This window comes from Lipophrys pholis (genome assembly GCF_963383615.2).
Source record: "Lipophrys pholis genome assembly, chromosome: 6".
NCBI classification, from domain to species: Eukaryota; Metazoa; Chordata; class Actinopteri; order Blenniiformes; family Blenniidae; genus Lipophrys; species Lipophrys pholis.
In genome coordinates, this window is record NC_137629.1 from 20,935,739 (window position 1) to 20,958,531 (window position 22,793).

General features: G+C 43.1%; 1 protein-coding gene across 2 annotated transcripts in view; it reads right to left on the reverse strand.

The window, feature by feature from the left end:
* LOC308111159 (serine/threonine-protein phosphatase 2A 55 kDa regulatory subunit B beta isoform) overlaps positions 1-22,793 on the reverse strand; it is a 43,296-nt gene that overhangs the window by 18,620 nt on the left and 1,883 nt on the right. Inside the window, exon 1 of one of the 2 annotated variants that reach the window (XM_080465942.1) lies at positions 2,001-2,760. The exons of the other annotated variant lie outside the window; for it this stretch is intronic. Coding sequence (XP_080322068.1) covers positions 2,001-2,070 — 70 coding nt within the window. The 5' untranslated portion in view covers positions 2,071-2,760. Of the gene's footprint in view, positions 1-2,000; positions 2,761-22,793 lie in introns of those variants that run through there. 2 annotated transcript variants of the gene reach the window in all.

Consider the following 22,793-nt stretch of genomic DNA (forward strand, 5'->3'; position numbering starts at 1 on the left):
CAGATGGGCCTCGGACTAGACAGTCCTTTTGCTTCAAGGAGACGCATTTCACAATGTGTGTGACTCTCAACCACCTTCTCCTGATCTAATGAATGAGACATGGTGAAGGAGAGAAGACAGGGAGAAGAGAAAATCCGCTCCTGTTTATTCATCTCAGTGCTCCCATCAAACAAAGATATCCATCACACCCACTACCTCCCCCACTTCGCTTCCTCTTGCTGTGAACCAGCGCCTGTGTGTTTAACATTGACAGGGAATCATCGACGTGCTGGAGCTGAGAAAATGATGGCTGCCTTCAGCATGTGAACGGAAAAAAATCTGCGAGGAGCAGAAAAGCTGCTTCTTCCCAGCCTTGACTTTGTCTCTCCTCCAGCCTGCGGTGGCATCTGTAACATGAGCCCATGGCAACTAGAAGAAGCTGTGACCCACCCTGCAGCCACACACACCCTCCAACAACCTCCATCCTTCCATGGCGTACTATGCACATCATTTACATGAATATGCTGTTTTCTCACTCAATTTAGTCCTCCATCATATTTCAAAATGAAAATGTGTTTCTATGTTGGTTCTCTCTGAACCGTATGGTAAGTGGGTGGGATATGTGCCTGGCGTGAAAGAATAAAAAGCCTTCCCCATCTTGCTGAGTGTATTTATACAACAAACGTGCCTGCAAATAAATAATAAATAAATGCTCAAGCTGAACAATACCAATCTGCCCAGTACCTGATAACATTTGATTGTGAAGCACATAGAAATTCAGAAACAGATGACTGGCATCCAGTCAGGGAGATGTTGAGCGGAAAATGTGTCAATTTCGATAATCAGAGGCAAATCATTTCATTTCATAACTACATGATTGCATGAGCCTGTACAAAATGTGTGTTTTGTTTCAACTGCAGCACTGAAAAGCTCAGTAGCTCATGGTTCACTTATCTCACTCATTCCAGTGCAGCAGTTAATGTCCATAAGCAATCTGCATAATTACTTAATGGGGACCTATGTGGTAACGAGGTAGATGATCGATTCTGACTGTATTATTTTAGAGTGATTGGTGATGTGAGGAGCTGGTGGAAGCCAGGTGGAGCTAATTGGTGGAACATAAGGGAATAATTGTGCATCAAATAGTTAACAGGTTGATAATCAAAAGACCAAAGTGTGGTTGAAGTAAGGAGGAAACACGTGCATGGAGCTTGAGGGGGAAAAAAAGCTATTGTTCAGAGCTTGGTTATGAGCATGAATCGCTAGAAAATGTGTGTGTGTGTAAGAGAGAGAGAGAGAGAGAGAGAGAGAGAGAGGGAGAGAGAGAGAGAGGGAGAGGGAGAGGGAGAGGGAGAGGGAGAGAGAGGAAGAGGGAGAGGGAGCGAGAGAGGGAGAGGGAGAGGGAGAGGGAGAGAGAGAGGGAGAGGGAGAGATCTATATTTCATTGTGCTGCCTCCTGGAATTAGGCCATATTTTTAATTATTTATTTATGGAAGTATGCACACAAAATGGAGAAAGAAAATACATTTCATTACATTTTCATCTCTCATTAACGGCTTCTCATGTTCTGTATGGACTCAACTATAAAAGCTGCTGTACAGGAGACCTGCCTCCCCTGTTGCATGTAGTCCAAACGGATTAAAGCCCTGAATCACCTCACCCATCAGAATGGTCATTCTAAAACAGCTATGACAGGAAACCACCCCATCATGTCCACTTACAGACAACACGTATTTTAATAGGAAATGGCCATAATGTTCCTTTTAATATTCCCGTGACAGCTTCTGGGGTATTTAATTTGATTAAATGTACTTTAAATGACCCTGTCACATCATTATACACCAAGATGGAGTTTTATAAATCCAAATAGGCCATTCCAGGTAAATTGTGACATTTTTATGTGATACTTCATAGATAGAGAGATATTTGTGCTGTGATATGAGCATCCCCTCTGGCTACAGCCTCGGGTTATTTGCAGTGCAGAAATCTAATATATTTCTTCTCCTCTCATGTCATCATACCTTCGGTTGCATAGTTGTGGTCTCGAAGGAAGCTGTTGTTAATTTTCCGGGTGTCACTCTCCTCCTCCATTGATAAATCGGCTGGTTCGGGATCCTGAAAGCGGCAGTCTTGCTCCCATCATGCCCGGTACCGTCAGCAGGCGGGCGGTGGGACCAGCGGGGGGGCTGTCATGGCTCCAGATCTCCGGTGTAATCAACACAATCCCTGATCAAATACCTGTGATGACGACGGCGATGTACTGGCAGATCCCGTCCACACCTCAGCGCGTCCAACAAGCACTCGCCGCGCGCGACGCAGTGACAGCGTCGATTCCGACAGGAATGGACTGATTATTACAGCGCGCGCACACAAGTCACACAGTCACTTGTATATTCCATTAAAAAAAAAAAAGAAGAAGAAGAAAATGCAATGCATGCACAGAATCACCCGCTGGTCAAAAATCAGCGTCTTATTGGAGGTTGAACCCGAAGCAGCTCTGTAAATCTCCTGGAGGATTTGAGTTTCGGATAGATTCCCTCCCCTCCCAGAGCCAGTGGCGGGGCGGGATTATGCGTCAACAAGCTTGCTCCGATCACCTCGGCATTCCCATGTCAGAACTCTCGCGCCTTCTCAGTTTCCAGCATCACAGTGGAAGCATCACCTCTCATCCATCCGGAGGCTGCGACCCTGCCCGCTCAGCTGACTCACTGTGCCGGATAGCGCAGATCAGATCCGTCCTGTTGACCCCCCCACCACCACCATCAGCACCACTGCTGCTGCGCTTCAGCAGAGCAGCGCCCCTCCCTGCTGCCTGGCGGCTGGCTCTTTAAAAAAAAAAAGAAAAACACCACCACCTCCAGAGAAAGACCTGAAAACCTGTTCACACCGCGCCCGGTGACCACCAGCCACGTTCGTGCCTGTAAAGCCGACAGATGCCTTATGGTCTGGTCGCAGGTCGCCTCTTAAGCGCGGTAGATCCTGCACCACCATCCCTCCATTCTGCTGCAGAGACATCTAGATGTTTGGAACCGATGTTAAAGGCGGGATTACACTAGGAATGTGTGTAGTGGTTCGCACCCTCACCTCACTGTAACTCTTGTTTGAGTCCATGGAGGCGGAATTTCCATGTTCTAGCTGTGCATGATTCGATTTTTCTGCAGGTACTTCTGTTCCCTCCCAAAGATAAAAAAAAAAAACAACAACCCCAAAACAAAACAAGAGGTCAACCGGTGACTCTTAGTTATAGGTGTGAAGGTGAGTGGATGTGATCGCCTGTGTTTTCCCTGTGATGAACTGGTGACCTGTATCCTGCCTTCACACAGAGACAGCTGAGACAGGCTGCAATGCCACATGGCATTAAGTTGGCAGTGGTTATACTTGTCGATAAGAGAAAAGCTTTACAATACAAAGTTACTGAACGTCTTTGTTCAAAATTAAATTGCATCCAAATTTATAACTGCTGGTTTTCTTCAAACACAATAGTCACACCAGTCACAAACACAGAATCAAGTCAGAATCAAGCAGGCTGGTTTCTTTGCTTCCCTCTGTGCATTTAAACCATAATAGCAGCTATTCATATCAGGGAAAGAAAAAAAAAAGACAAGACAGGCTTTATGAGATAAGGAAGCACATGATATTGCACATTTGTATCCACACACTTGGCACAAAGTGTCATGTTGCGGCCTAAAGGAACTAGGGCAGAGCTCAGGACAAAGGAGAGAGATCAAGACCGTGGCAGCAATAGGTAATGAGCTCTAGAGAGAAGAGAGTACCGTGAGGGTCAGAAGAAGATGAAATTTAAGAAAAAAAGAAAAGAAGCCCAGACGCTGATTAATTAGATTAGCGCAGCAGCCGTCTGCGCCTCTTTCGGAAAAATAAATCAAATTTCCATGCTGAGTTTAATAACATCTACTTCTGGTCAAACCATAATCTTTAATGAATGTGTGTGTGTGTGTGTGTGTGTGTGTGTGTCTGAACTGCATCAGTGTGCATTGCATCTCTGCCCCTTATCGACTCACTTTACTCTAAATCTCTCCGGTTCCCACAAAGGGACTGAGTATCTTCCCCACACGAGCCTCAGCACACAGAGCAGCAGTGGCAATAAAGAGATTGTGGAGCCCCCTCTCCTAAATGCATTAGCTCTCTAATCCATGCGACCATTTGCACATCCAATCCTCAGCGCCTCTCCTAATGGGGATCTGACTGTGAGGAAGGTGGGAAGCTCATGGCAAAAAACAGGGCCTTCCTGCTCATGCTATTTTACACCCCATCACCCTCCAACCTCCATCTCTGATGGAATACATTACGTGGCGTTATCCATGCAGGGGGATAATGAAGGCCACTGGAGCGTCAGCGAGAACCTCCAAATTCACATGTTTCTATATTTACAGTCCTCTGCTCCTCTAATGAAATCTGCAGAGAGATGCAGCCATCCTTGACCCTCTTAGATCTAACCGAGTGGTCAATGGCATTTCCCATCTCTATCAATATTTAAACAGGAATCCAGGAGGACAAAAGGAAGACACACTGCTCCTCTTCCACAAAGACTTGGGCTAAGTTACAGCTGAGCAGACCGAATTAAAATGAGATGGAATCAGGAAAACAATGGGTTTAGTGAAATAAAGCTGCATGGATGAGAGGCTTAGCTTTGTCAGATTTTGTTGGGAGGTGAGGGGGAAATTACGAGGCAGACACATACAAATGAAGGGCAGCGCTGACAGTTAAAGGCACACAGATATTTGACTGTATAATGAAGGAATAAGTGAAGAAGGCTGCTTGGAGCCAGAGTCGGGGATCAATGCTGCCACTCTAATATCATTCTCCAACCCCCCCCCCCAAAAATGCCTCGATCCCAATCCCTGTGCATGTTTGCCCTAACCCAGATTTCAAATTCACCCTCCCGGTGCCCCTTCATGATGTGATCTGACACGATTTGACGAGTGATCACAGGTCGATATGTACTTTCAGAGGCACACCTGAAAAGACCTGAAGCTCCTGCGCCCCACGGCTCATTTGATATTGCCCTCCGCCTCTGAACCTCCAGCTACGCGTTCTCCGCCGCTACCTCAGTTCTCTCGCTCATTACACCCCATCTCCCAGTCCGCTGGGTGAGGGACCAGTGACAGCGCATCTACAGCCCAGCTGCTGTGTGTCTGACTTGCGAGGAAATGCTCGGGGGGCCACCAGAATTGGAAGAGCGTGTCCTCAATTCTCCTCAATCGTATGGACAAAGTGGGTTAAATTAGGCACTAGCAGCACCAAACATAGGGACACAATCACATGGCAATGATATTTTAGTCAAGCCCAATTGCTTTCCTTGATGTGTGGTAATTGCTTGACCTGGGGATGCCGGTATAGGGCCACAGACAGCAAAGATGCCGCCTGCATACCAAGTAACGTACATGCTTGTGGTTGTGCACGCCCTTTCACGTGGAGTATAGATATTTTTCTGCATGGCAACGGCGCAGCACAGTTACAATTCCATACCTTCACTGCAATTACCTCATATCTGAAGAGTGCAGTCAATAGCATATTGATCACTGCATAAAGTCTGATTTAAATAAGCTATGATATTGAGTGTTTTCATCCAGTTAATCCAAGAAGTATGTGGTTATGGCAAAGTAAATCCAAAATCTATATGAGCGCCACATAATTAATCATTCTTTGTGCTCAATACACACAGAAAATGGAACAATTTTATACCAAAAATCTAATTAAGTGATTCTATACAATTCTATGATAAAACTGATTTTGATGTCACGTTGGTAATATGTAATATTTCTTTGTTGCTTACATCTGCCTCTTAATGTAGACATTTTACACACAAGTAAAATTCACACCACATGTGTGTAGGCCAGCAAAAGAAAGTTCCGTTCTTATTATACTGCCAGTGTTATTAATGAATAGAAAAACCCTTAAAGGAAAATCATTTGGATAGTCTGACAAATGAAGAATCTGTCACATTGATGATTATGAGCACGCCAAGACTCCACGGTCACGCTTGTGGCTCTATGAAGCGGAACTCAAGGGTAATGGTGCTTTGAACTCACAACCATGTTGTTGAAAGTCATATTGAAATCAGGTTCACCATTTTTTGGGGGGCATGTTAGCGTGACACTGGTAAATTCATGGCGCAGGGTGGGAAATCTCATCAGTTTTGTAAGGTTGTGATTCATAAATCAAACCACCAAACTGATTTTGAACTAAATTGCATGGCTTTGCCTGCTCTGTAGGTGGTCGGAAAATTGAGAATTGCATATTTTAAAGAAAACAATATCAAGAAACTGCTTAATGCTTTTTCCAAAATCCCGTTTAAAGGTTTCTGCTTATGTACGTGAGTGAACCAGCAGTTTGGCTTTACTTGACAAATCATAGACCATGGGGGAGGGTCTGCAGCCAAGGTTAGAGCCAAACTGGGGTGGCTTATATATAAAAAAGAAAAAAAAAAGGTTGGGAATCACTCATTCAGTGATAAAATGGTGTATCCCCATTAAAGGATGTTGAGGTATTGAGTCACAAACTCAAATGTCCTTCCAGCAGCAGTCTCAGCGTCGAGGTATCACCCACAGTATATAAGAGCATTCCCCTGTGTCCCATGACAATCTGTACAAATACTTCACTGCAATTCACCAGGTAGTCATCAAGACATGATAATAAAATAGGCTTCACCCTCTGGGGCCCATAAATAAGCTCAAAATGTCTCTGCAATCCATTCAGCAGCTATTGAGATATACCTCAGTCTTTGCCAAGTGATGAGCTAATGGACCAACACCGACCACCCCCACCTGCGAGTGTGGCTGAAAATCCAATATTGCCATAATTGCTAATTGATTTAGAGTATTACCCACAATGGATGGATACAGCCATATTTTTAAAACAAAGAGCGGTGACATGGTAACGGGACCTGGAAAAATGATTGAGGAATCAATGTGGCCGTAAGTTATATCATCAAGGCTACAAACTTTATCAGAGGTGTTTACTCCCCCCACCACCATCACACACACACACACACACACACACACACACACACACACACACACACACACACACACACACACACACACACACACACACACACACACACACACACACACACACACACACACACACACACACACGCACACACACAACAATCTAGTATTACACAACAGTAAGAAAACAGTTCTAGGTTTCAGCGTATTCTTGTTCACCTCTTTTCAAGGTTGTATTAAAAATTGCTCAAAGTTAAACTTAAAACTTTCCTCATGCAAATAAGAGCATGGGAATATATAGACCTTTGACCTCATTCCTGGATGAAGAGAGAAGCTGCTTTATAAGATACATAAGATAAAGCCTGTGTAGAGTCTGGGCTGATTTGATATGACATCTCTCAGTGAGACCAGCTGTATCAAAGTGCACCAGCTGAGCTATGAAGTCGTTATGGTCATAATTCTGACTGCTTTTCTACTGGCTTCAGATCCTCTTCATGTTATCAAACAAAATCAGGATTATAATCAGTAGCATAGCATTCTCTCTGCAAACATTCATTGCCTTCCATTAGCTATGCAACCCACCCTGGCATTAAGAGCAGCTAAACACATGAGGGGTAATAGGATTGCCCCGGCAGTCCATCTGTCAGGAGACTGAGCAGCAGCAAACCACAGGGAAGCAGCACCCTGGCCTGGATGCACCTTCTCACTCTGCCTTGTCTTTGCACTTTTCTCTGGAGATATTTGTGCTCCGTATTAAAACTCAACCTCTGTGAAAGTAAAACACAGCCACTTGAGTGTGTAAATGCCATAAGTAGTAAGTAAAATGCTTGAAATTACACACTCTACTGAGAGTGTGCAACCTTCTGGCTTTAAATATTGTAAAACGCAGCTACTGCTCTGCTAATAGACTACAGATGGAGATACATGGCAGTAGCTGGTGAATGAATGGAGCATGAGACCGGGTGGGGGAGGGATGCAGAGGAGAAAGGAGGGCCTGGGAGAGGAAGAAGAGAAAGATAAAAAGATGGATGTATAGTTTTGGTAGAGGGTATTAAATCAAGCCTAGAGGCTGTCCCTAAATCAGCAGGCTTTACTCTGGGTGTCATTCCAATTACATCAGGATGAGACTAATGCTCCATTGCTCTGAGACTTCGGACCAGCAGGATTGGATTTTGTGCCCCCACCCCGACTCTCCTTTCCCCTCCCCCAACTTCCCCCCTCTCTGCTTCCCTTGATAATAAATTAATTGAAAAGAATGCATGTACAATGATTAGCACAGGACGGCGCATTTTAGATGAAAATTAATCAAGTGAAATAATTTGGTTTGTAGCAGCAGCACAGCTATTTCGTATCCACACCTTGAGGATAGACAAATGCCCGATATGAGCCATATGCATGAACATGAAAAAGTACAATATCATAAAACACACATTTGTAAGCATTTCAGTTGCATTGCAAATGTTACAAGAAATAAAAACACTGGCCTAAAGGTGGAGCAGCATGTGCACGGTGCAGGTTTAGATTTGTTTTGTGAACATGGAGTCTCATCTTGCTGGGAGGAAATGATGCCACTTAACAGAAAATCATTGCATTGTACCTCTCTGGTTGCTAGGAAACTGCAATTGAACTGGCATTGCAATGCAGCACAACAGCTGTCCGTGTAATTGGACAATTAAGATCTTAAAATGTCATTATTTTAGTCATATTCATCTCAATAAAGGTTCAAGCATGTCCCAACACATTTTCTACCAGTTGGGTTAATGGGACAAACGTGTGGAGTTCATGCTGGACTAAAACTGGAATTCATTAGTGAAATGATCGGCGGCGCGTTAAGGGGGAAGGATGGAGAAACCGTCCGCCCTAAAACGTAATCATGAGGCACAGGGAAACAGGGTACTGTCTGTGCTTGCTTGGAGAGCTTGGACGAACACTGCGTATCATTAAGTACGCTATATTTATCCTACAGCACTTTCCTCTCGGCGGACAGATGAAAGACCGGCCAGTAGAAAGTAGGTTAAGCAGGTTAGTGAGCGAACTACAAAGCCACCTCCCCTACAGGACCCATGCACGGCTTATCTTCAGGACCGTGGACAGCTCTCTGCATGCAGAGCAGACAAGGAGGTGGATAGTGGTTTATGAAAACGATAAGGAAAGAAAAAATATACCATACAATTCTAATTTACAAGAGGTGCTTTCTAATTTCTTGCATTGTTAGATTGTAAATGTATCAGAAAATCCATTGCGGCATATCGAGGTGAATCAGGTGTGACCTCATGGATTTGTTTTTTCATTATATGAAACAACAAGTTTACTCTAACTGCGCATCATCCTATGCACTATTTATACAACCTGTCAGCTAACCATTATGTCTTTTGAGTATTTTGAAAAATATACCAAGTTGATGTCTTTATTTAACAAAACAAGTACACAATCCACACATCTGGGAAGTTTCGTCTCTTAAAACTATTATTGAAAAGACTTTATAGATAGTTCATAAGTCACCTCACACACATAAACTATAGTAATAAACAACAAGTGCAAAGCACAAAGGTCCTCCTTTGTACTGGCCATCTTCAGGTAGCCAACAGTGTATGGAATATCTATTCAACAAGAGAGTCGTGAATAAGAACAGCAGCAGTGTGGAAAAAGCCTGACCCCATATCTGAACACGATCCCCTCCCCTCTCGCTGGTGCTGCTTGCCAGAGAGGGTCCCCTGCAGCCATTCAGTCATGTTTCAACCAGCCCCATGTGACAAAGGAGCATGTTCTCTGTGCACCTCGGCTCAAGAGCTCCACACACGCACACACACACACACACACACACACACACACACACACACACACACACACACACACACACACACACACACACTCATTGCCATTGACAAAAAAACCTCCACACATTTCATTATTACAATAGTCCACACACGCACTCTGTCAACAAGAAAGACAAACACATGCAAGCGTGTCACACTTAGAGGCTGTAATCTCCAGGAAAATCCCATTTGGCAGAGCAGCTGCCAGCGTGGATCACAGATAGTCTGTAGTTGTGGTGCCCACAGGGTGGCAAGCTGTCCATCCACACTCCTCCTGCAAACGCACACACACACACACACACACACACACACACACACACACACACACACACACACACACACACACACACACACACACACACACACACACACACACACACGCATAGTCGAGCTTAAGGTGGGATCAGCCTCTACTGCTGCGATGATAAATTCTTTGCCACTTCCACCACTTTAATAGAAACATGTCAATAAGCTCAACCAGCCAGTTTCTCACTTGGACAGGGCTTAATTTTTAAAGCTCAATTCATTGATCCGGTGTGAGGCCTTCTCTGTTGCAAACTAGCCCCGGGGATTTGCCATTTTGATGTAGGAGGGTGTGCGTGTGGGGACTAGCTGGCAAAAGTGATCTGTCCATCTGTCTGTGTATCATCCTGGCTGTCTGTCAAAAACACTTTCTACTGTTGATATGAAAATAACCCTGGTATTGAAAGGAAAAAATGCATTGAAAACAATACATTTAATCTTTTCTTATAAAATCTGTCTATCTATCTATCTATCTATCTATCTATCTATCTATCTATCTATCTATCTATCTATCTATCTATCTATCTATCTATCTATCTATCTATCTATCTATCTATCTATCTATCTATCTATCTATCTATCTATCTATCAATCTATCTATCTATCTATCTATCTATCTATCTATCTATCTATCTATCTATCTATCTATCTATCTATCTATCTATCTATCTATCTATCTGCATGCACACATACAGAAGCACAACTAAAGAAAGCATGCCATCATACAGGCTCCTGGGCCTGGGGCGACATCAGGAAAGGAGATAATCTTAGAGCACCACCGTCTGGCAAAAATAAAGATTACATGCTAAAATCTGAGAAATAAGTACAGCACTTTGGTGTTGAGTTATATAAGTGTGCTGCTGTCATAAATCACATGTAGGGACAAAGTTTCAGCATTTTCCACTGTGTACACATGTGCAACCGAACACAATAGTAGCCACACGAGGGCGATTCCTGTCTTTGTTCGGATTTGGTTCACATCAGAACTGAAGGTGAGGGATGTATTGTTTCCAGTGTACTCAAGGGAATACATTGGTTAAAGCAAAAGCATAGCAAAGCAGAACTGACACAATACAGGAGGCTGACACCAGTGTCAAATTACACGAAAACACAATTAAAAGATATAAATGTTTTGGGAATATTTATAGTCACTTTTGTGTGACGCAGGTGTTGACAGACTTGTTGTTTTCTTTGAGGAAATCCTTCTATTCTCCATCCTCAAAATGGAACTGCAGGTGTCATTTTGTGCTGGTTCTCTCTTGTTAACTCAGTACAGAAATCTCACACAGATACACACAAGCCAATAATAAGTAGTCAGAACAAGTTATCACAATCCAATACCATAAATCCAATACAATTGCTGCCTATAAACAGCCACAGTTTCACCTTCTTTCTCCTCTGGTAGGCTTTAATGGAAATGTGTGTGCGTGCATGCGTGCATGCATGTGTGCGTGCGTGTGTGCGTGCGTACGTGCGTGCGGCTCAGGATTCACATTTCAATCAATAGAGGAAGTGTTTTCCATTTCCTTGTGCATCCTATAGCCCATCTAAACATCACGTTACATGAAGAATTACGACAGCACCATGTAAAGAGGAGTGACGCTGTCAGGTAGAAGTGACACAGGAGTTGTGGGTGAGCACTGCAGATGTGCTGTCTCTCCATGTGATGAGACAGCATCAATACGGGATCCATATTTTGTCCACCCCTGGCCTTGGAAAGCAAGCAGAACTAATTACTCTGGCACTCTGTAGCCTGCCAGCTGAGGGCCGGCAGGAGAGCTGCAAGCGGATCAGGCTGTGAGCGGAGGCGACATGGGAGCAACCTGACGATTTGAGTGTTCACCACAGATGCACGGGGTTATACACTCGGGTGCACCAGGCACGCAGATAGAAAACACTGCTCTGAATTTCGCAGCGAGGGACGTCCGTCTCCTAAGACAGACGAGCCAGTGGAGCAGCCAGAGAAATGAGAAGTGAGACAGAGAATCTGGGCCCGGGAGGCGTGCTTCCCAGACATGCTTCAGCAATCATACAGTGAGCAAGCAGACTGACAGGAGTGCTGTTTTGTGAAACAACCATTTCCACTATGTCTGTATCCTCATTCTGGTGCACATCCAGGTCCTGGAACCTGACTACACTGTTTTACTCTAAGAGCTTTTTTTTTTTTTTTTATCAATCAAACACTTTATTCATCTGTTGCTTTTCAATTCAGTGTGATCCCCATCTCAGTGTAAAACGATCAGACAAACAGTATTATGTCACACACACACACAATCACACACTAATCGCACAGTGAATGGCTTAAGTTTGGGGTAAACAGTAAACAGCCCCTTTGCCAGGACAGCTTGGTCGAGCTGCACACCGTCAATACTAATGACATCAGGATACAAAGTGTCACCATGGTAACCTGGAGGCCCTGGTCCTATCCCACTCTCCTCTGTACTACCGGAAGGAGGCAGAAAAAAGCCTGACGGAGGCAGAGAGAAGTGAGAGAAGGTAAGAAAAATCTGAAACGGAGGGCCAGAGAAAGGAGGTGGTGAAAGAGACACAGAGAGATGAAGATGGGGAAGAGCCAAAACGTCAGGGAGAAGGGAAGGGGTTCGGGGGTTCGGGGGCTTTGGTTGGCCGAAGCTGGTTCGGAGCCAGAGCCGAGAGCTTGGTGTGAAAACAGGCAGAGCAGTGTGTCACAGCCAAGCTCGAGACTCAACTCTGCCGTTAAAGAGCTCCTTTTCCACCCCGAAATCTGCACTCTCATCGTCTCCCCTCCCCCTGCAGCCGTCACCCCATCCATCACCCACACTATTCCTCCGCCTGACCGCCTCCCTTATACTCAGCAACACTTTCAAACAGACCAGATGGGCTCGGTGAAAAACAGCACGATGTCTGCGGCTATCGTCATCGCTCTCCTGAGCTGCTGTAATTCCACGTGCAGTTTTGCCAAAGTGGCTGCAGCAAAACCAGCTTAGCAAAATGTCACGGTGAACAAGCCTGATACGATCCAATGTGTAAGTCATTACAATGGAAACAAAAAAAAAAAAGACAAACTGATGCTTCAGTCCGGGTATGTTGGTCCAAGGCCCTCAAAAATACTCATTGAGTGTCATTTCCAAGCGTAAAATTGCCTTCTGGTGGGAAAGCTAAATTAGGCTCAGAGTTATACTTTGTCACACACCAGGCCTCTAAGCTCATTTTATGCTAGGTGGGTCAGAGAGCCATTTGGTTGGATCAATATTAATCACCGGGAGCTGAGGTTGAGAACAAAGTGGAAAAGCTCATTTGGACTAAATGGGTACAAACTTGTTTCTGTTGCCACGTTTCAGAGACAAAGGCACAGATTCAGTCAAAGTTTAATGTCGGGTCAAAGGGAATAACTCTGTTTGAGTTACATCTGAGTCGAGTCAGCTGATAACTTTCTGTACGGAACACTAATATCTACATTCAGTCTTTTAACATTTAAGATTCAAATACTTTCTTTATGTAATGTTGAGTGATGAACAAGAAAAGGCAGAAAGCCACAAACTTAGAACAAGTGGATTATCAATGTATTTATTGACTCTTACAGTACAGACAGTGAATTCACCACTGATCAGGAATCGGCCACACATGACAAGTAGAGAGCTTTACTTTAATGCTGGATTTCTTCATGTGTCCTAAAAGATGCAACTTCTACCTGTATTTGGGATCTGGATAGCAATATATGTATATAGATATAGTTTTTAATTGCCACACATGTTACTATGTATAACACGAATGCAGTTTGTTTTTATTTTGAACATGTCCTAATTTTCACACTGCAGTTCTAAAATACATGTGTTTTGATGTTTGGATTTTATCCTGCTCCCTATATAATTAGGATGTATTAGAATTTTATATTCAAATTGAAATGTACGACGAACAATTAGGCCGGCTGGGACAAAAAATACCGTTACCTACAATTCACCCAACACACACACACACACACACAGTCACAATATTCACGCATTCAATGTTGACACCAGTGCTGAAGGGCATTTTGAATGTGTTTCCTCTTTCAAGTTCCTTAATTTAGAAAGAAGGAAATTCAATGTGTAAAGAGAAATGTTTGAATAATGTTATGTTGTTTTGGAACAACCCCCCCCACCTTGCATAAAAATGTCGAGCAAATGAGATAACAAGAGCTGATCCGAGAGACTGTCATTGTGTCACGTCTTCATAATCCCAGAGGATGGTGCTGGTGTCATGGTGGGATTTAAAAATCTGGTGAGGGTCCGAGACACAAAGCTGTTCGACAGGACTGTTTGCCAAAACAATTAATTGACAAACAGCGGAAATAACGTCTCAATTCATGTAAAATATTGAAAGATAAATGAGAAACAGAGCAGACAAACAGTGCTGGGTTCAAAACTGCTGTTGTGTTCTTCCTCTGGTCTTGCTGAGTATTGTTTTGAGACATCAGCATCCCAGACGTCCCTCACAAGGCATCATTTTCACATATGTCTACACATCATATGTAATGATCAATAATTGAGATCCATATTTAAGTTATTAATACTCACATCTTGTACAAAGTTGATACAAAATAATCTATTTTACTAATTTAAGCTGGGCGCAGAAACGTGAGAAACATTTTAGGCATTTCGACCAAGTTTAAAAAAAAGGAACTTTTCACAATAGAACGACACAGAAGTGATATTTGAGCGTTTTTATGAGTTATTCAGATCTCAAAAACAACTTGGCCTTGGCTTTCAGAAAATGATGCCGTGTTTGCAGGATACTATGTTGAAATCCTCAGGATGACATAGCAGATTTATGAAAGGTTTTCCAGATTCAAGAGGTTTATTTGTCAGATGTTGCAAGTTATACAAATCAACATGTTGTGAAATGAGCTCTGAATCGTTCCAAGGCTGCTCAGTAAAGCAAATAGGTTGGGGAAAAAAAAAAACCACGTCAATAAGAGGTAAACAAAGACAAAATAAAACGAGAAGAAAAGTGAAAGTTACAAGAACGTTCAGTCTGTGCAGAGCAATCAGGACAGCGCGCGTACTTGAGATTCTGCTTTTTCAAGTGAGAATGTCTTCTTATTCAGAAATGTTCTAACTAAAAGTTGTGAAATACAACGTTCCTTTGGTGAATTCTACATTTTTCCCAAAAATGTCATTATATGCAAATGTTATTTTGTGTGTTATAAATTCAAAAATGTTACAAGACTATCTTAAGCAGGTTAAGCGGTCAGAAACAGCATCTGAAGGAGAAAACATTTAATAAAAAAAAAAAAATCAATAAAATCCCTACAAAGGTTTTTTTTTTTTTAAAAATAAACCTCTGAGGGTTTCAAGATGCATCTTGTACTGAATCCTAACTGACAAGTTACTGTGGCTGAGATGAGCTGATAATATCATTACTGTGTCTTACATTGTGAAATAAAAATGAGCAAAAGGTTGCATGAGTCATAAAGTTGCATCACGTCAATGTATTATACCTACTGATTTCAGGCACCACTTTCTGAATCTGACAGGTAATTTAGAGGCTGAAAAGAGAGGCCCAGCTCGTGACTAGGAACTCAAACTTAGATTTCTGCACAACAATAGCCGTGATAAAAAAAAATAATGATAAGGTGTGTGTCACCATGTGAATCAGTGTGACTGCGCAGCAGACAGATGCTGTTAATCATAATGTGTGCAGATCAGAAGTGGTGTTTCACAAAAATATTTTTAAAAAAAATACAGAATGAGACAGATCAGAGAAGCAGTTTGCTGATTTATGACTCACCATGTGACATCATGGGCCAACCATCCATTCAGAGAGTTGAGTGGGTTTTGTACTTTGTGTGTGTTGATGGTGGCAGAGCGAGGGAAAAGAGACGGTGGGGAGACATAGGCTGGTACTTCATGTACTGCTGCTGTCTGCCGTCTCACACAGTGGCATTAGGCTGCATTATTTATCCATTGTCATGTCTTCTGTGTACAACACCATTCAGTCAGAACAGTAAAAGCTTTCACTTGGATATAGCATGAAGCCTGATGTAGTCTCTACTGTCTCTCAAACACAAAGACACAATACTGTATCCTGTACATTAAAAAAAACACAATAACTGCCTGAAACAACCCTCCACCAAGAGCCACCTCTGCTCCAGACTAGCTTTAGGTGTTTGATCCTCACATCGACCATCTCACTCAACACAACTGTGATGACTCCGCAACACTCGATGCTATTTTCAGGAAAATATTGAAAAACTATGCTGGGAAACTATAAAAAGACACATAAACCAAGATCCAGTTGGCTCGAAGCCATTACTCCTGTGAGTACAGTTGGGTTTGGGTTTTACTAGCAGCTGAGAAGACTGAGCCTGTCCTGCATCCAGAGAGCAGGCAAGATTATTATCCATCCCCTCTTGTTTCTGTCAATGTAATTACTATTACGTGCATGCAAAAGCTCTCGCAGGAGAACATGAACAGTTCCAAAAAAGAAACCCACATCTGAGGCCTGGAGCATTTAGCTGCAGTACATCACGATTCCCACCAAAGGAGGTGAGTGTTAGGCATTGATTTTACGCCCAGAAAGTATTGGGGGGTGCGCTTAAAAATAGCACACTTCTGTTTTTAACATTTAATTCCCGGTGAATATAGATGTGCTGTAGACAAGTGATAACCAGCCAGATGTGTTCATTTCTGTTGCTTTCATTTGAAACTGCACAAACTGATTTCTTTGGCCACTAGGGGGAAGTGGAAACAGAGTACAGTCATGAATAAACAAGTGTATAAATTCTTTACTGCATACCCTAGTTAATTTGTAATGCTGTCCATCATTTACTGCAGACTAGACGTTTACATTGTCTGAGATTGTGAAGGACTTGATGTATTAATGATCACAGTAGGAAAAAGAGTAGCCAATCAGACCCCACAGGCTTACAGCAGCACACCGATACCTACAACTGACCAGCTGCAGCAGTGAGAGCAGGCCATATTGCTGGCTAAGTCACATGAGCATCCAAGTATGGTTAAGTTAAATTTGGAAAAAGGATGGAGGAACCATGCGCAATGAGTAACAACTGGCTTTTGCCAAAATTAGTGCAAATAGAAACACAAAGGGGTTTCTGAATGTTTAGCCAATTTTTATGGGCAAATGAACAAAAAAGTTAAGTAAATAGTTGTGTCTTCAGGAGAATGTGATCTTTTAGGACATTTCACTGTGTTTTCCACCAAAGAGCATTGTTAGCATTATTTTCCATGTTATTCAAGTTTTGTAAAAGCACTGTTTATTTTTTATGTTGATAGAAAAATGTATTTATTATGCTGTTATTTTACTGGTCTGACCCATCTTGCGGTATGTGATGCTTGAACTAAAATGAGTATGACACCCCTTATCTAATCATTGCATTTATCTCTGACCTGCAGCTGCAACCATTTTATCAGGCTGCAAGTACCACTGTGTATATTTGTGTCCGTGCAAGATAATGGCCGCACACACGTTCAGGTCCTCAACGTAAAGCCAGAAAGAAAACGTACTTTTCCAATTCAATTTCATTCTATCAACTACGTGTACTTGTTTTGGTTTATTGTCTACTGTGCCATTTCCTCTTCTAATAAGTTCCGCATCCTCCTCGTCGCTGCTGCACATTCTCATTAAAGTTTCATCTAAGCCGGTCTGTTCTTCTCGTCTTAACTTCACACAACTATAAAAGGGCTTCGGTGCAAACAAAAGAAGGCTGCCATCCAAGTGTGTCACCTGGGTATACCACTTGTTAAACCTTAGCAGAGGTAGGATAGATTCTCAGTGTGAGGCGAGGAAAACCGCATTTATAGCTGTTTTATATAGGCTGGGGTGGCTTTGCAATATTGTCACCTAAAGGCCAGTTTACCAACTGCCTTAGTGTGGCTTTAGTCTTATTTACTGATTAATTCAATGACAAATGACAAGATGTTGGGTTTTTACGACAGATTTTATGTACAGCATTGCGAATCTGTTCACGGTAACCTGTCTGACTCAGCTCATCGGGACCTTTCATAAACCCACAGAGACAGATGGGTGGGTAGGGAGGCTGAGAGAAAGAGGAAGCCTGTCCTGATGTTCTATATATACCCCAATCCCAATAGCAGTCTGTCAGCCGGAGCAAAGGCCCAGCAGTCCGGCTTGATAAGGAGCCTCTTTGTCTGGTTCCACGGCTCGCAACAGGAGTATGGTCGATGCTCTTAAACAGAGGGAGTCTCACCATTGAGTCACATGCCACATGTATTTCTGTTTTTACATGAAACTGTGATTTAAAGGCGAGAAGACAAAAACAAAAAGAGAGAGACGAAGAGACTTGCGTCACCATGTTTGCTGTAATGCTACGCTACCTCCTGTGAGGCAATAAGAGTGAGGAAGGTCTCAGTGTTGCTGTAATTGCTTACGTCTTTCCTTGTTTTCGTGCACGCTCTCTGTGAAAAGCTAGCAGGAAGTGTTTGTGGTAAAGTGAGATTGTGGCTGAGTGCTGTGTGAGAACGACACTGATATGTTACCGTGTTTTCCTCTCACTGGGCAAGAGAACGCCGGGGCCGTCTCAGTTCCCAGCGCCTCCCTGAGATCCAGCTCAGGAGGAATATGAGGAATTTTACTCTGTTTAAAGCTTAATTGATAATTGTTGCTGTTTAAATTCGGGGCCTTTCTGTCTGGAGTTTGCATATTCTCCCTGTATGTGCATGTTTTTTTTGTTTAGTTTTTTTTTTCCTGTGGGGACTCCTGCAGTCGCCTCGTCTCCAAAAAGTTGGACAAAGCTGTTTACAAGATGGATGGATGGCTTGATGAGGAGGGAAACTGCAGTAGCCAATCTTCCATTTTAGCATAAAGCTTCAGCAGCTTCCGATTAACTTGTCATTTAAAATACTGAGCATGACATGTCATTTGCTTTTCAATGGCATCAGTCCATTGCAATTCATGTCACTGCTATTGTATATGCCTTTGTTAAACAAATGAGGCTATGAACTCCGTTGCAATGGTCTCTTATAATCCGTGCTGAGCAGAGATCCTCAGCCCAGATTGAAACACATGCTTCATATCACCTTTAGTAACTACTTAATGGTTAATCTGATGTATAGACCCCAAATAAATAAATACCAGATCTCTCTATGATACCTAAGTAATAGATCATAGATTTTTTTCTAAAGAAAGTTCAGTTTTGACAATAAGTTTTCCTCACACTCTTTCAAAATCACACATTCTGAAAAATTTAAATCGCAAGGCACTAAAAACATAAATGCCTCATCGATAATATCAGATATATTAAAGGCCTCCGAGTAAAAGGAGAGTTAGAATTCAGTCATCTGCAAGCCGTAAATATCCATCAATGTGAGCCTGATGATACATAAATATCAGGTTCTTTCACTACTCCATTCTCCACTGCACCGTCGGTGAGCAGTTTTCAGTGAGCCTTATCTGAGCTTCTGCGCTTGAAGTAGCTGCAGCTGGAAGTGTTACTGATAAGGGGGGGGGGGGGTAAAAGTGGGCCAAAGTAATGACGTTAAAACCAAAACAACTGGCTCAAAGACAGTAGAGTTCACTGCAGAGGTGGGTGCTTTACTCCATCATTATGAGCAGATTACATATCATCATCTGGTGCCTTGATGAAATAATATTTGATTACTGGAAATTCTATCTCACAAGCTTTCAGGGACAGTTTGAAATACAAGCAAACAAATAGCACGTGCTTTCCTCAACTCTGTCACAATCTTGGCTGCTCATTTCAAACAACACCACATCAGACCACATGTCTTCGTCTTATCCTCTCCTCTGCCACCTCTGCTGTGATACCAACCTTCTCCATGTCCTCCTTCACTTCTTGAAAGCTCTTCTTCTTCCTCTCCTCTTACCGAGCTGCTCCATCAAATACTGTATGTCTAAATAACGTAATCTCTAAACAATAAATATCAAACAATTTCGCTTGAATCACTCTATTATTCCTTTCTAAAAAAACGGAATACAAACGTTAGCGTTACTATTTAATTTCTTTCCAGCCTCTTTTCTCACAAATGCACTACAAGGTCTGCAGCAGAAAAGCCCTGAAGGCAACAGAGAAGAAGTGTCTGACTCGAGAACAAACGTTTGTTTTCACCGGCGTTTGTGCATGTCTACTGTTCAGCCAATGAAACGCGTTAAAAGCGGGATGCATAGTATATTACAAAGCACACTGTCTGCACTGTTTATGGGTAAGCTTTGTTAAGTCAGCAGAACTAAGCCTGATGATGTCACAGCGATCGGACGGTTGTTACTACAATCCCAGCTAGGAAACTTTAAGGTGATTGCCTTTGAGGCAAACATCAAATGTGGAGAACACTACTGAACTGCAGCTTGTTATATGTAGGATCCGGAGTTTTTGGCAAGTCAGCAACGACTTTTACGGGAGCACAACATTAATTATGGGAGTAACCTATCTCTTTAAGCGCAGGCTGCTTTTTTTAAAAGCTGACCAAACTGAAAACAGAGCAGTCACATGCGTAAGTGTGTGAATTATATCAGTTGAGTATGTGGGGTGTTTGTCCTCAGCGGTGGACAAGGACAGGACGATTACGGGGATCGTTCTGAGCTGTGAACTGAGTGTCTGTCAGGATAAGACCAACACAGCCGAACCTATGATCTCAGAACAAACACACAAAAAGCATACGCCTCCCATCCTCAGACTAAGCGTCACACTTTGCCAGAGAACCGACAGAAGTCCCCCCCCCAGGCCTTGCCACAAGGAGCTCACAGCTCCTCCTATGAATAAAACACCAGGTGCAGAAAAATGCACACAACTACACTCATACGAACGTGACACAATTAATCACAAAGGCTTGTCACAGATTTAATCTACAAAAAATAAACTAAAATTACTTCCCCGCTTTTTTCTTGTCACACCCAAACAAATAATGTATCAGAGTTTTGCTCAGATGCTCCAGCAACACGAAGGAGGGAAAGTGATGCAGGAGGGGCTCGGCTGATTGATGGCATCATGAGAGGTGGTGAGGTGTCAGTCGAGGACGCACATTTTTCCCTGACTCCAACACAAAGCAGCAGCAAGTGGAGACACACGCACACACACACACACTCATACACCCATCGCAGAACTTTAAGACTTAATCCATCACAAAGCAAGTGACAGACAGATGTGAAACTGGAGGAAAGAAAACGCTGGGGGGGGGAAAAGGGTTGGGGGGTGGGGGGGTGGGTGGCATGGAGGGGTCGGGGGATGAGAGACACACACAACGTTACACGAGGGGGGCAAAAAACAGCGACGGACAAAAAGCTGGCTGTGAATCCCTCGGAGAGCGGACCCAGGTGAACCTGAGTGATGCTGGCACACAACTCCCCACAATGGCCCAGATAAACAAGGAGAACACACACACACACACACACACACACACACACACACACACACACACACACACACACACACACACACACACACACACACGCGGTCCAGTGCAGGCCTTATATAATGTATTTTCCACTAACATGGTAACTGCACACTCATCTTCCCCGCGGTGAACTCTGCTCAGCTGGAGTGGACACAGAGGAAGGAGGACTGCGCTGGTGCAGTGGTCGGCTTCCTCAAGACCGGCAGGTCCATCGGAAAGGCAAAAACACAGGAGCAAGGTCATAATGTGGATGTGGAAACACCATCTTTTGCATCTGCTGTGTCACACCCTGCTGGCCTCCAGCACATGAGATTCAACATCTCTCAGTCTTGCTCTTTGTGTACAACTCGTCCATATTTCCCCACGCTGAGAGCAGCATGAGATCATGTATCATGTTACTCTGGCCGGAGCATCACAGCTCCCCACGTTTTTTGTGATCTATCACTTCCTCTATTAAGCCACTCGCTTATCTCAGGCTGAGGAATAGAGAGAAAGTGAAGAAAGTGAGTTTAGAGAGGGTGTGATGTCGGAGTACCTCCTAACATCTAGTTGAAGAAATGTAGTCGGTATGATTTACTTTAGATGGGGAGGCTCCACTATAATTGATTACGCCATGACAACAGAGATATCTCTCACAAGTTATCCATTATGCAATAATAGCTTTAAAACATCAACTTAGAGGCTCGATTGTCATTTTTAACCATAAATTCTTCGTGGGACACTGTTGTTGGTACATTTTAATTTTTTTAACTGTTAGTTTTGACAAGTTGCCAGTCTTTTTTCCTCACAATTCGACATCCCTTATTACAGGGGAAGACAAGTCCATTTCACTTTCGGGGCCACATTCAGCCTTGTTTGAGGCCACGGCAGTGAAATCGATGTATAATAGCCTTTAAATACTGACATCTCCAGAAATTCTTCCCTTTGAATCAGTGCAGAGAAGTACAGGAAATGAATACACTTTGAATTTGATTGTGATCAAATCCAATTTGATCATCCTCTTTGCCACAGATCTGGCAGAAGGATTTCTCTTCTCACAATACTTGATTTCAGCAGCCTTCAGCATGCGTGTTCTCATCAGCTCACACTCATTGTATGGATTTGATGCTCATTAGATTAGATTAGCTGCACTTTTACTAAGTCCCACTGGTGAGAAATTGCAGTGTCGCAGCAGCAGCAGCAGCAGCAGCAGCAGCACAGTGGACAGTCACACAGAGGTCCTTCAAACTAACCAATGTAGGTCGGGAAGCGGTGGGTCGGGGGGGCGACAACAACGACAACAAATGGGAGCGGCAAAAGAGGAACAAGAGAATTCAAAAAATAAAAAACACATATGAAAAGTATTTAGTTTAACTTCACTCAATTGTACCAGGGTA